A 15,283-nucleotide genomic window follows, 5' to 3' on the forward strand; every position below is an offset into this window, starting at 1 on the left:
AATTCTGTCATTCTCTTCTATTCTCCTTCCCCTCACTCCCACTTCACTTTTGGAGCCTGTTGTCACCAGCATTTAGCCTCTTCTGGTTACTAAAAGGCCACATGAAGAAACTATTAATACACTATGAGAAGGGGCAGTTGTCATGTTAGGCTAGTTTTTCTCTAGAAAATCTCCAGCTGCAGTTCCATCCCTGTCCCTAGATTTTCACCTGTCTGGGAGAAAGACTGATCATTCATACCCAAGACAATAATGGGCTCCATTTGGGAAGTCATGGGAGAGAAGCACTACCATGGACAAAGAAGAGAATCCTCCCAGTGCCTCATGTCATCACAAATCAATAAGCATTGTCCTCTGGGGAGTCACTTCTACCCAAGGAGTAAATATCCCCAATGGCTTTCAGCAAACAAAGAAACTCCTGGAAGTTGGGTTAAACAAGTCAACTTACATCAGGAAAACAGGAGGACTTGCTTTTTTAGGGAAAAGTCAAACCAAGAGCAGGTGTTTGGTCAGATCCCAGTGTTCTTCCTGGTGCGTCTTATTCAATCCATTTGAAAAGAAAACAATCCAAAAATTAGAAAAGAAGGAAACAACTTTCAGCACATTGGCTATTCTATCCTGACCTGAGGGAGTCAGCAGATGCTAAGAATTCAAGGGTGGAATGACATTTTGAGTTGTTGTGGTTCATCCACTGCCCTCAAACAGTCTATGAGTAAGCCATCTGGACCAGAAGATGCTCTATATTAAAAGACCTCTAGGGAAGACATACCCACGATTTCAGTCCTGCCTGAACACTTACTTTTATAAGAACACTGGGGCCCACTGTACTTGTGGCTGGGACTTCATAGATAATAAAGAGTTTTATAGCCATTATCTCATTTAACTATCTGAATAGCTCCATGAAACAAGTAGAACAACTCCTGCCTCCTTCCCATTTTAGAATTAAGAAACTGAGTCTTAGAAATTTCAGTGGCTTATTTGACCATTAAGCCAGAAAGTACCTAGGATCCATGTTCTCCTGATCCCAAATTCAATGCATTTTCAACATTGTACTACCCCAACAGTATTGTAATGCAAAATTATAATTATATATTATAAATATAAAGTATGGGCACCTGAACTCTGTCATGATACTGCCTGGGTTCATTCCATTTTAGTGTCTTTATATAATGAATATATTTAGAGAACATTAGGTTATTTGGCAGCAGTCTTTCCTTTAAAACTCATCCCAGTTCCATTAACTGTTCTTCACAAATTCTAATTTCAGATCCTCCTTAAAAGTTCTCTAAGCTGCTTCAAAGATTTTTTTCCTCACTCACAGAATTTTAAAATAACTTTTTCTCAGCAAAATTGGGGAATTCCCTTTTGTTTCTTCTATACTGCTAGCATTAAATACTAGCAGTGTAAATTGATTTAATTTGAGTGTATAAAGTCTATCTCCAGGTACTATATTTTTACCCCATGCACAGGCACAACCAGCTCCCTACACCTAACAGAGCCATCCACATTCAAGTGTACTCCTGAGGAAAAGGTGCTAGCCAGGGGAGTTTCCCAAGCAACCTTGAAGTAATGTCTTCCTCCATTCCTCACCTTGTGTTGAGATCCTCGGTGCCACACATAACTTTGTTCCTTGTCAGCAGTATAACTTGTAGTGGCAGTGAACCCAGCTAAAATTGTGAGTTAATTATAGTCCCACAACTATAAGAACTCAGGAATTCCAAGTAAACAAATTAGGAAAAGTCTGGATAAAATGTTGAGTGTGAATGCTTCAGATCAGAACTTCCTTTGAGCTTGCTAACACTGAGTAACTTCATCCCCTGGTCTTCAAGAGCTATTTAATCTGGGTGTTTGGGGAAGAGGGGATTCTGAGGCCCCTGCCCTCAAAGAGTTCATCTCTATTATTCAAAACAAACAACTAACAGGAAGCAGGCTGTGGGAGAGCCGCTTAGTATTTCTGCTTTGGACTAATACATTCCATATTAAATGTTTAAATTTCATATCTGCATGTGCCATGATTTTAACTGAAAAAATCTCAAAGCTCCTATGAACCAAGGCTCTTATTGACTTTTCTGTGAAGAAATTTTCTTTTTCTTTCTCCATACTGCTTTTCCTCCCATCTCTTGGGATATAACTTTTGCTTTGATTTTTACCCTCATTAAATCCTGTATCAAAAAAAAAACAAAACTGGCATCTTACTTCATGCCTTTAGAGAGGTGTTATTTGATGCTAACTGAACAGAATGATTCTGAAAATACTTAAATTCCAGGTGTTAAAACTTTAAAAATATCTTTATGTCCCTGTTGGAACAGACCACATTATGATATTTCATTTCCAGAATCAGAGCTTGGCTAGTATGAAAAGCCCTGAGGTTTGAACTGGCCACCACCAGACCCACCACAACTCTCTGATGATAATTGGAAGTACCACATTTAATTTTGGACATGAACAGAGGCTGGTGAAAGGAGTTTGGGGAAAAACCTGAAGTTTAAAAAATCTAGACTAAAAAATCTCACTCACAACCTCAGAAACAAGACCTGAGATGTGTTTGCTGTACCCGAAGGGCCATTACTCCATTTATCTCAGTGGACTGAAGACATCTAAGTGTTTCAGTTCTACATTGCTGATATTAGTTGGTGCCTGGAGTTTTTGAACTCTGGTCGACCAGATGTATGCCCTGCAGGTTTCCATTATCTTCACTTGTCTGGGATCACTAAATTAGTTTCTTCTTAAAATAAACCACTCTAAAGTTCTGCCATTATTAAAAGATGACTTTACAGAGGAAGAATTTGAAAGTATTCTTAGAGATCAAGAAGTTTCTTCTATAGCACCCCTGACAGAAAGCCTTCTATTTGATGAGACTGTTCACCTCAGGAGTTGATTCTTTCTAGGATTTGACATATCTAATTGTAGGAAAGATCCTCCTTATATATAAATGTGCCCAAAGGGTGTTTTCTTCCCATTTCTACCCTTGCTGTAGGAAAATTAAACAGTGCACCTCTACCTTCTTTATAGCAATTTTTGATACCTCCCCTTAGCATTCTGGTCTCCAAACTAAACACTCTGCTCCTTCAACTCCTTAGGTAGGAGCTACTACCTAACACACTCCTCAGATGTCCTGGTTCCCAGGCTGCTCCCTGTCTTGTTCACCTTGGAATCCACTGAGGTATAGAACTTGACTGCAAATGATTCACTCCTCAGTATTCTTATAGCTTACCTGTAGAGGGATGAGAAAGAAATAGGAGATGTGAACAGTCCTTACTACAATTTACCTCATCAAAACAGAACAGTAATATTTTAATTTTTTAAAGATTTATTTATTTATGCATACAAGTACTGGGGTGTAGGCCAGAGGTACAGGGGATGAGAGGATTCACCTGAGACAGAGTGGGGAACAGAACAGGCAGACTGACTGAAATACACTGCTGAGAGGAGCAGCTGGCTAGACAGGAGAGGTCTGCTGTGCCATGTTGGTTAGCTCCCTGGCAGGAGATTGAACTCATGCTGCAGTGGCTGACTATAGCTTTATAGCACTGTCTTTAACACCTGCGCCACCAGGGAGGCCCCAGTAATATTTTTAAGTTGTCAACTTCATCATGAAAATAGTATTCTTTTTTTTTTAAATATTTTTTGTGCATCAGTTGAGGTTTTTTTTCAAGATTTATTTATTTATGCATACAAGAGCTGGGGTACAGGCCAGAGATGTGGAGGGTGAGAGGATTCACCAGAGACAGAGTGGGAAACAGAACAGGCAGACCGACCACAGTACAGTGCTGAGGGGAGCAGCGGGCAAGTCAGAAGAAGCCTGCTGTGCCATGTGAGTTGCTCCCTGGCCGGGGATTGCTTCACAATGCAGTGCTTAACCCCTTGTGCCATCAGGGAGGCCCTGAAAAATAGTATTCTTATCTTAATTGTATTCTTTGAGTATTGGTAAGATTGAAAATTTCATCTCTATAAGTACTGTATCACTTTTATCAATTTCTTGTCATTTGCTTGTTTTTCTATGGGGGTCTTAACTGCTGTATTAATAAATGATGTTTTTTTCTATTGTCAGGCAGTTTCCCCTTTACTACCTAACACATGTGTTGAAATATTTTCTCCAGTATTTTACTATTTTTCCAACTATTTCATTTGTAGGGTATTATCTTGACAGAGTTTCCTTTGTAGATAGCTAAATCCATTTCCCTTTTGTTGTTTGTGTGTGTGAGTGTGTGTTTTTCCATTCCACTTATATATGTGTTACATTCCTTAAATCCAATTAATATGTGTCTTTATTTTCTCCTACTTTTGTGTTTCATTTATTATATTCATTTCTTTAATGCATTTGGGAATTTGTTTTGATGTACCCTAAGAGGTACAGATCATCGATAATTGTACTGTTGGAGCCGACAGAGTGTGAGGAAACCTATTAATTCATGCAGGTCTTTTATTTCTGGTTTTAAAATTGCCTCCAAAAGCAAGGATTAGATTGGAGACCTCTCTAACCTGGGGGAAAGGCCCTACTGGTGTAAACGCTACCACATCATCGGCAACCCTTTCAAAAGACCCCCTCAGAACCCCTTGGGGGGCAGATAACCCTCCAAGGCCATAAGTACTAAGTGACAAGAAAGGTGTCGGGGACCGAGGAGATTTATGAGCTGACCGGGAGTGGACAGGAAGGCAGCACTTACTCTAACCAGCAATGTCTACCTTAGTGTTCCAGTCCAAAAAGTCGGAAACAGACTCTGTGCAAGTAGAAATACAAACATATAAGTATATGTTGTTATAAAAAAAATACTTAAATGTAAGGCCCCAAGTCAGTGTGTAGAGAAAAATAGAGAGAAGTTAATGCAGAGCGAAATGAACCTTACAAATCCGTAGGTCCTGCAAGCTTACTCATTGAAATCTAGAGGCGTTTTGGTTCATTTGCAGATGTTTTGTGGTTCAGAAAGAGATACTAATCTATAATCAATATATATTGCTTATCTAAGCAGATAATTACATTCCTATATGAAAAAATAAAGCAGGGATACAGAATGACAGATTCAATCCCCTTAATTCCTCTCTCCTAAAGAGAGGTTTGGATCACTGACTGCGCAAGACCGGGAAAAAAAAAAATCTAAATGACTTTATAGAACTTGCTGTTCAAGAAAAGCACCAAGTTTTTATTTTTGGTGTTGAACACACACACGGAGTTTGTTAGCTGTGTGAATGCCTCATCTGATTCGGTTCTTAATTCATCCTGTAAAACGCCACACACACTTCCCTGGTGCACACTGAGGAGCATGTCTGCTCGCCAGTCCATGCTGGAGGGAGAACACCAAATGCAGCAGTCCTGGTGAAATACCAAAATGCTCACTTCAGACTATTCAACAAAACACCTGCCTTTGAAAAGTTCATCTCTCCTTTACTGTTCAATATGTGGCCTCCTGACACAGTGCTCTGAGAAAATAAAAAAAGCTCCTTTTATTCAAAATAAATTCAGAATGTAATGATTAGAGAGCTAGTTGATTCCCCTCCACCCAGGCTGCCAGCATATTCAGGCTCTTTCTTCAAACCCTGATGCTCTGCTTTAGCTGTACTTTGAATTAACAGGGGAGTTTTTAAAAAACCTAGTGCCCAAGCCCCACCCCAGGCCAATTAAATGAAAATCTCTGAGCTGGGGCCCAGGCCCCAGTATTTTTTAAAGCTCCCCAGGTGATTCAAATGTGTAGCCAAGGCTGAGAAACATCGTCCCTCTGTAGGTGCTGGAATCAGATCCCAGTTGATTTGCATCTTTAATTTCACCCAGATTCTAGTCTTCATTCAGGCACTAAGCCATTTTGCCAAAGGTGTGAACATGCCAGGAGCCCCAGGGAGTTCACTTTGATGAGTGCAAGGATGCGTTCCTCTCCCCAAAGCTTTCATTGTTTGTTTTGTCCTAACTCCCAGATTAGTAATGTACAGATCGCTGTGCAGATTAGAGGATTATAAAATGTTTTTTTGTATTTTGCAGTGAATTGACATCTTAAACCAAGATGTTTAGGAATCCAGGGTTTTCACTGTTATTTTCTGAGAGATTTTCATTTGTTCTCGGCTGGAGAATACATTTTCTTTCAGCTGGCTCCCAGCAGCTGGAATCTCTCTGCATAGCTGTCCGTCAAGGCTGTGGTCTCCCCTCCCCACCTCCACTTAGTTGGGGACTCTCATTGCAGGCAGAGATTTCCACTCTGTTCCAGATGAAACATTGGTAGACAAGCACTTCAGGGGAAAGCTAAGATGTTTCTGAGCAGTTGGTTCTGAACCGAGAGGCAGCAGAGCAGAGCATGCAGGCTATTCTGGTGGACCAAGAAGAGATCTCTTTGTCTTCTCCTTTCCTCATACCTTCCAGAGGCTTGGGTTTGGGAGATGGACAAATGTATACCCCAGGGAACTGAAATATCCTAACCCAATTCAGCCCTAGAGCAGTGACTGGACCCTAAGTCACATTTCATTGGCTACAGAGCACTGGGGGGCAGGATGTGGCTCATCCCAGAGGGGACCAGAGTGCCCTACTGGCACAGCTGGTGAGCACCAGCAGCCCCTGCGCACCTTCGCGAGGAGTCAGTCACTGCACGCTTTAGACGATGACATGGGCGTGCTGGAACAGATCCTTTGCTACCTGGGACTTCTCACCTTTCCCTTTGAGGGTACAGCAGTGCACGTGACATTATACAGAACCCTTTATCAAAATCCAATAAAACATATTTATCCCTTTGGTTTAACAATTAAATAGGCATCTGGAGAGTCATGGCCTTATTATAGTGATGGAATTAACTTTGGGTATGGCTTAGGGACTCTCTCATCCTCTTATCTATGGAAAATCTGTGCACATGGCACACACACACACACACACACACACACACACCACTACCTCTTCCAGCACCATACAACTAGGACTGGGGAAACTAGTTCTCTCCCCATAGAGGATACTTTAATTCTAAGGCAAGACAGGCCACAAGAGCGTAAATAGAGGAGAGCTGGAGAACATGCAAAGAAGAGGTGAATTCTGACCTGGGACTGAGACTCTAGGAACCCCTGGGGGCTGAGGGCCTTTGAGCTAGTGCTGGAAAAATGAGTAAGGCTTTTAGGAAATCCTGGAAGGAAAGTGATCCCAGGGAACAGGATGCATCCCGAAAGATTCAGAAGCATAAAAATTCAAGGCCCATTTTGTTTTCTTTGGGGAGTAATGGTGATGGGTGATAAATCATCTCGCATGACGGGAGTGAAGGATACTTTGTGGCCTGACGTGAGAAGAGCACAAAAATACATTAGGACCAGGCTGCAGAAGACCTCAAAATCCAGACTGAGTTTGCCTTTTCCTTTTGTCTCTCTCCTTATGGAATGTTTTAATCATAGTGTATATGGCCACACATTTTGTGTTTCCATGTTTTCTGTCTTAGCAGGTAAGAAGTCCATCTTTTATAATTGAATTTGTACAACACATGAACAGTAAGGATGTGAGTGATGCCCTTTCCACACCATTGCTGAATGTCAGATCAGGACACCATCTTTGCAACGGAAAGGGACTGGTCCTAACCACATAGTGGAGTCTTCCTGGTTTATATAGCTGGTTTCGATTGTGTCCTGTGCTTTGAGAATGATATGCGTATGACATGGAACTTTGGGATGTCCACAGAATCAAATCATCTTCCCAAACTGCCCCCAGATGGTTCTCTTATCTGCTGGAAGTTAACAATATCAGGATAAATCCAGGTTCTTAAGCTGGACTCTAATCTTGTCTGCCAAGTGTGCTATTTTAAGCCATTAGAAACACGTGGCAGAATCCCATTATAGCTTGGATCATTATTACCCAGACTTGGATAGAATGTAGATCAAACCATGACCCCCAAACCTAATTGCAAGCCAGAAAAACCTAGATTCCTGACAAGTTGCCTATAAAATCCCCCAGTTCAATTGCATGAAGTCCTAGTGTTTTCTCTGCTCGGTTATGCAAAAGCTAGATCCCAATTCCTCATTACTATTTCAATACACCCCTCAAAGAATAGCACAAAAGACAAATCATCTTAGCAGCCTCAAAGTAGCTAGTGACCAGGAACTTCATATATGTGTGGGCTCTGGAAGGGTAAGGAGGACAGGAGACATTTCCCTACATTTCTCTCACGCCTTCCCTCCTTCATCTTTTCCCTTTAACCACCATAGAAGAAGGGATTGGAGTGTCCACCAGTCACATGAGAAAGTGAGGCTGACCCAGGGGAACTCAGCAAGAATTCATTTGAACCACTATCATAGGCAAGAAGTCAATGACCCGGGTGACCTTGAAAATTAAGAAATAAAAACAATTCTTCTAGCAGGCACCCAGATCAAATGAAGCTAAGCAGCATGGCCACAGGGCAGGCCTCCATGCCATACCCTTTCCCAGCTGGGACTCCCGAGCAAGGCCCAGCAAAGGAGGCGCCATCCAATGGGGCCCAGAAGGACAAAAGCTTTTTGACAGGTTCTGCCGGATTCCAGGGAGAGCAAAAGCTTCAGGACACACTTGGGAGGACGTCACCCTCCCAGTGATCCCTGAGGAGGAGGAGGGCCAGCGAGGGGGCATGTACATCCCCTGTCCTTTAGAATTGGGCATGTGGGATCCCAACTGTTGCCGGCTGCTGCCACTCTTGGATCAGCCCTCAGTGGGGTAGCAGCACTCAGGCCATTTCAAAGGCACTTCCTCTCTAAGCTACCCCAGATGCAAGGCCTCTCCCAGAACCTGAGAGGGGTGCCACGCCCCTCTGTCCTCAAACCCAGCCTGGCTCCCTCCGGCTCTAACCTGCCCCTGACCTGAAGAAGGGCAGGGCAGCTGCACATGCCAGTCTCCCAGCCCAGCCAGGGCCTCAAGGGGGCAGCCGGAATCTGGGGGCCAGTAAAGTGCACACAGGTGCAGGCGGGTTGAAAGGATGGGGGAGACACTAGGGACCCAGAGTTGGGGGGGGGGGAACCGGGAGGGAGCGGGGTAGCAGGAGCCCTCAAACCCCATACCTGCACGGACCCCCTCCTAGCGCCCTGCCCAGGAAGACAGCACCCAGGTGGGACTCTCAGCCTAGCTTCCATGTTTCCTTAACATTAGCCTCATTCCAGGTGGGCCCCCTGCCAAGTGGGCCGCAGAGAAGTTTTTGCTGGGATTTGATTGATCTTGTGGTTTGTTCCTCCGGGAGGCCAAGCTCGGGGCACTTGTCCGGGCCGTCCCAGGCTGGGGAGCGGGCTTGGGGAGGTGCCAGCGCTTCTGCTTCCTTGGAACCTCCACCTACTCCGCGCTGCGGTCCTCTTGTGTAGAACAAGAGTGACCTCTGGTGGCTTGTGGGGACGCACACTGGAATAGAGTGAGAACTGGATGTCAGGGTAACAGAAGAGGGGCGCATGCAAGCAGACACCCTCCTATTCATTCATGCTCCTTCCTCTCCCTCGACCCCCCAACCCTTTCTCTTCTTTCCCTCCCTCCCTCCCTGCTTCTCTGCCATCATGTGACAATACAGAAATCAACCAGAGCTGACAGGTGACGGGGCTGGGTCTGCAAAGTAAAACGCCAGTCACTGACATTGCAGTCCAGGGTCTTTTCCTTCTAGGGCATAGCACCTCTGCCCACATATTTATATCCAATCCTCGGTTGAGCACCTACTGGGTGTATAGACAGACAGGAGAGTGCAAGATGAGCAGGAGGGACATAAGGTCTTCTCATGTAGTGGAGAGACTGACCAGCAGTCAGTCAGCCTATGTCCCTAGCCACCACCACCCCCCCCGCCCATTCCATGTAAGACATGCTGGGTGACAGGGAAGCACTTTGCAGGGACCTGTGCCTTACCTGAAGGATGGGAAAGAGAAGCTGGAAGGGGGTTGAAGGGAGGGATATGAAAAGGTTCCTGGCAGAGAGAGCAACCTGTACAAAACCCTCAAGGTTAGAGAGATGGGGATTTAAGAAATTGCAGCAGAGTGAAGGGAGGTGGTGGGAGCTGGGATGGGCTCTAAGGGACTGGAGAAGTAGGTAGATGGGGCTTGTAAGTTTGGACAACGTTCTAGGATCAGGAAGGAGCCACTGAATGCTCAGACAGGGGAATGACGTAATGGGATTTCTAACTTGATTACTCAGAATTTTTTATTAAACTCTGCCTCAAGCTCGCCATTAGGCTGTAAGCAACCCACCTGAAAAATATTTAAGCAGTAGGAATCTTGGGGTTCTTCTGATGTAGCTTACAGATGGAGATACCTAAGTTCAGAGAAGGCAAATCTTCCTTCTTCAAAGTGGCCGAGGTGGGTCTGGTTATCAATAACCAGTTGGCCTCCCCGTTCATCTCCCACTCAAGACCTCAAATATACCCCACCTATGCAGGCGTCCCCTGCTTCTGCCATAAAGCCCGCCAGGGCCAGAGCAGAATCCATTAAATGATCTCCAGACTGGCAAAGGACATACTCATTAGAGTTCTGAAACCTCAGAACAGTTAAAAGCTTGCTTCAATATCCATGGCTAGCCTGAGCCAAGATAAGACAAGAAGGTCAGAGATTATAGACTAGGTGTCGGGAGTGGGGGTGGGGAAGAGCAGGACCCAACCAAGAGGTTTCCATGGAGAGCAGAGGGCTTGACTGCAAATTGACATATCAAATCCCGTTTCAAATAGCATGTAAAATAAGGAAAACAAGTTTAGGAATTGCAAAGTAACTCAGATTTTGTAAAAACAGATGGTGATAAAATACAGTTGTCCTAATATTTGGATAATTTAATGCCCTCGGCAGCTCAACACTCACTAGGAAATTAAGAGAAACCGTTTGACTTAGGATCATTTAACATTTGGTTTTAAAAGTCATGGGCCAGCAAGGAGGTCTCAGTATAGGATGAAAATGTGATAAGAAAGGAAGAAAGAAACACAGTCCTGGGGAGTGCCATCTGGAATTAGAGATTACCATGAAATAGTAGAAAGAGGTGTCAGAGGCCTAAATTCCAGACAGAGCTTAGCCACCTATTAGCTCTGTGACCTTGCTCAGACCACTTAACCTCTCTGACCTTGTTTCAATAGTAAAGTTACAATGATAATAAAATACTTGCCCTGTGTGCCTCCGAGGGCTCTTCAGCAATCACAAGGGAAGTCAGATAGGGCATCAGTTCAGATCTCAGCTTTCCCACTTACTGCCTGACTGAGCCAAGTTTAACTCCTGCTCAACTTGGATTTCCTCATCTGGAAGAGAGGGCCGCTAGCACCTGCCTCAGCTGGTAGTTGCAAGGGCTAAATGCAGCAGAGTAAGACACTGTATAGAGCTTTTTGCACTGTGTTCAATAATGGCTGGTTTTTATCATTCATGTGATTATGTTTGTTACCTTAGAAATTGTTCAGTCCACAAAAAAATGAAAGTTTATTGTAACCTTTAGAGTGATATAACTTCACTGAGCAACAGGATAATTATTAAAAGTATAATAAGCAGGAAAATGAGAATGGAAGTGGTAAAGCATGCAGTCCATCTTTATAATGAAGGGACTTTGTAGATAAAGATATACGAGGACTCAAGGTCTTACAGAATTAATTCCTGTTGGCTTAGCTAAGAGATGGTCAAACAGATCTTTTTTTTTTTTAAGGGTGAAAAACACTAGCAATGATCAATAGCCTCGTGTCAATTTGGGATAAGGTATCTGGAGAGTGACTGTGCAAATCATGATAATTCAGTTTTTATCTAAAATCTGCAGAGCCACTGAGAGCAAGAGTAATTGGCACATTAATGAAAACTGTAAGGACACTGGAGACCCTCCGGGGGCTTTTTTAGAGCTGGAGAAATTCAACCTAGGAAGATCAGAAAGAATGCAGAAGAGCTCAAAGTGCATTCATTTGTTCAAAAAATATTCTGTCCCTACTCTATGCCAACCACTTTGTTAGGCACCCAGGATTTTGGGATAACAGACATGATCGCTCTCCTCACCAAGTTCATAGCCCAGAGAGGCATAGAGCAAGTGATTGTCTATAATCCAGGGAGGGATTTATACCTAAATTTGGGGTACATTGTTATTTGAGAAATACTTCATCTATGCTCAAGACTTACTAGATTTCCATCATAAAACAATCTGTTCATGTACATATTAATGATGTCTTTATTATAACTGCCAACACATCCCACCCACCCGCAGAGGTCTGTGATCCAAGCCTTGGCCTAAGGGGTCTGGCCAGAGATGACACTGGAGAAGTAGCTGGAGCTTTACCGTCCACATTAAGGTGGAAGGGAGAGGGCATTGTTGGAGAATTAGATGCAGTGACAGCAGTGGCCAATGTGATGAGAGGAGGAGGACAAAGAGTTAGAAGGCAAATTCTGAACTAAAATAAAGCAGTAATGAAGATTTGCAAAATAATTAAGGTAAAATTGATTGAACTTAGGGACCCCAGACATGGGACTGTGAGAGGAAGTCTCAGGTGGCTCCCAGCTTTCTGGCCTAGGTGATTGGATAGATAGTGGGACCAGCACAAGGATGGAAAGACAGAAATAAATTTGAACAGAAAATTTTGATTTTGGACTTGAGCGTCCTGTGGTACAGTCAAGTGGGCATACATAAGTTCAAAGGTCTGGGTCAGATATACAGTTGGGAGGTATCAACAGGTAGACAAAGTGCTTGGTATAGGCAATAGCACCCAGTATTAATATGGAAAGAGAAGAGGTCCCAGGAAAAGGCCCCAGGAACCCTAGCACCTGAGAGGCAGGGAGAAGAGACCAGACTCCTTCAAAAGGAAACACCATCTGGAAGTGACAGAGGAAAACCAAGAGAGAAACCATGAGAACCAAGGGATGGGGCAGGCTCTGGAAAGGGGGCATGAAACTTGTCAAGTGCAGTCAAGTTCATTACCAAATGCTCATCTACCCTAGCAACAAGGAGTAGAAAAACAAAACCTCATCTCCCACTTATATGGCTCCGTAGGCTTTCAAAGCACTTTCATGTCTTATTTCATTTCCTTCACACCACAGCCTGTACCATGTCCTAGTCATAGGGATTGCCAGCCTCGTAATAGCCATCTAGCAAATTCGTGACCTGGCTTCTGGAACTAGAGATCAGTCAAGAGACTTTGGCCATGCTCTCTGGTTCTGTCCATACCTTATTAGACTTTTAACCAGTCAATAAGGAGATCAGAGTGGGGCTGCTGCTCATTGTTAGTACAGAAGTGAAAGGACTTGTTTACCATGCTTTGTTTTGTACGTCCCAGAATCCGAAGAGGTCAATGTTCTGGGGTCCTCTGTACCTGAAGGGGCCTTACCCCTCCCCAGGAGAATCACTTATACTTAATTCATGCATAAGAGAGGGGGATCACTGATAAAAAAAAAAAAAAGGTGGGAGGACCAATGAAGGCTTTCAAGTGGAGAAGCTGTGTGAACTCAGTAAGCTTTGGACAGATCCACTGCTGTCATTAAACCTCTATTTGATAGTACATATTTCTGGTTGTTGGGTATTTACACCATCTGAAAAAAAAGCAAGACTTTATCTGCGCTTCTTGTTTTTTACAACTGAATCCCCTTTCCTCAACCTGACTCCCACTCCAGGGAGTAGGCTTGTCTTCGCCAGGAGAGCTGCTGGAATTTGGAGCAAAAGCTTCTTGCATATTTGATGAGGTGCTTCTCTTCAGCTCTCCATTCTTGCCCTCTTGCACCTTCCAGAATCAGGCCCAGCTCCTGACACAGGAGATCCCTGCTCTCATTCATTCCTTGGTCCTACCAACAAAAGGAGGAGGCCGCCCCCTCTGGCATGTTAGATCTGGACCAGAACCAAACTTATCCATGTAGGGCCAGGCCTGGAGCTGCTTCTCTGCCTCACTCTCCATTGAGAGAAATTTACAAGACACTGATCTTTGGGAACTCACTGCACTGCTGGGCTCAGGTCTGATTCTCTCTGTCTACAGCTGACTATCATTCACAGCCCAGGAGGAACCCTAAACGAAGCTCTCTATATCAATCTCTAACTTATTCTCTTTAGAGCTCAGATGATATCACTGCAATGTTATCAGATGGGAAGTTAGGTCAAGCCCAGAAACAGTCATCACTATGCAATGTTGATTCTCTGAGGGTGACTCACAGCCTCACTTCCAGCTGGTGGCCTGGTGCTGGTATTTTCTACTGCTGCACAAAGCTGAGCTTCAACCTGAGTACTTGGCTATATGAGTCACTCCCGAGTCAGGAACAACTGGGAAGTTCTGCAGGATCTGCACCATGGGTCATGGGTGGGCGAGACGGTTCCCTTTTCTAAGTGCATTGTGGAGGTGGCCCCGTCTCAGGCCGATGATGCCAGCACAGGATGAGGAAAGTGAACAGGATGGGGGAATTTGATCACAGCTGCCTACTTTACCAACTACTTTGTGTATTGTATAAATGAAATCATCTGTGGAATACTGCATATGAAAACTCATTCTTAGATTAGAAAGGGGAGAGGCGTGAGATGGCTCTGTCCTCTTTCAGAACACTAGACAAGTAATGATGTCAAATCTCAAATCTGTCAAATAAATTGATGAAAGAAACAAGTTAAATAGGAAATCTGCAATCATCTTAAATCAATGTCTCGAGCCTCAGGTTAAAAACTCTTTAGAAGGTGGTAGGCCCTTCTACCTACCTACATGACGTGTCTCTAGAACCAGCCTACTTGTGTCCAGGTCTGGTTCCCAGCTGCGTGACCTTAGCAAGTCCCTTAACCACCCTAGGGAGAATGGGAATAAGACAGCCATTTCTTCAGAGTGTGGCTGACTGTTGGAATGCGTTGTTAAAAGAAAACACCTCAAAGGGGGCCTGGGCACAGCGAGTGTCAGTAGTGTTAGCACACGTCACACTGGCAGGCCATGGGGGGCTGCCGGCTTGGTGGCGACCGCTCCCTTATAATTCGGTAACAAACCTCTGCTGTTTTCCTCGCTGTAGGTCAGTGCAGCTGAACGGCCAGCCCTTAGTGATGGTGGACGATGGCACCCTTCCAGAATTGAAGCCCCGCCCACTGCGGGCTGGCCGGACATTGGTCATCCCCCCGGTCACCATGGGCTTTTATGTGGTCAAGAATGTCAACGCTTTGGCCTGCCGCTACCGATAAACCGCCCTCACGCTCAGTGGCTACCAGCGGGCCTGCTGGACGGCTTTCCACTCTTTTGCGCTAATAGTATCATTATTTTTCAAACATCTTAACAACCAACCAGTCTCTGCTGCCCCATCCTGCTGGAATCAACACAGACTTGCTTCCAAAGAGACAAATGTCACCTGTGTGAACTTAACCTTGGTGGGTCACCCCAAAGGAAAAGTGGACATCGTGGGTTCTGTGTGAGGATGAAGGCGTGGGTGTGGAACTGTGCATGTA

The 15,283-nt window shown here is 44.3% G+C and overlaps 1 protein-coding gene across 3 annotated transcripts in view; it reads left to right on the forward strand.

Moving 5' to 3' along the window:
* The window catches only part of HPSE2 (heparanase 2 (inactive)), a gene marked incomplete at both ends in the record, with an annotated part of 443,183 nt that extends 428,161 nt beyond the window's left edge, over positions 1 to 15,022 (forward strand). For all 3 annotated transcript variants that reach the window (XM_084246044.1, XM_084246045.1, XM_084246046.1), the window contains one exon: positions 14,857 to 15,022. In XM_084246044.1, coding sequence (XP_084102170.1) covers positions 14,857 to 15,022 — 166 coding nt within the window. The remainder of the gene's footprint in view (positions 1 to 14,856) is intronic.
* Positions 15,023 to 15,283: the final 261 nt, after the last annotated feature.

Source organism: Talpa europaea (assembly GCF_964194135.1).
Source record: "Talpa europaea genome assembly, chromosome: 10".
Lineage (NCBI taxonomy): Eukaryota > Metazoa > Chordata > Mammalia > Eulipotyphla > Talpidae > Talpa > Talpa europaea.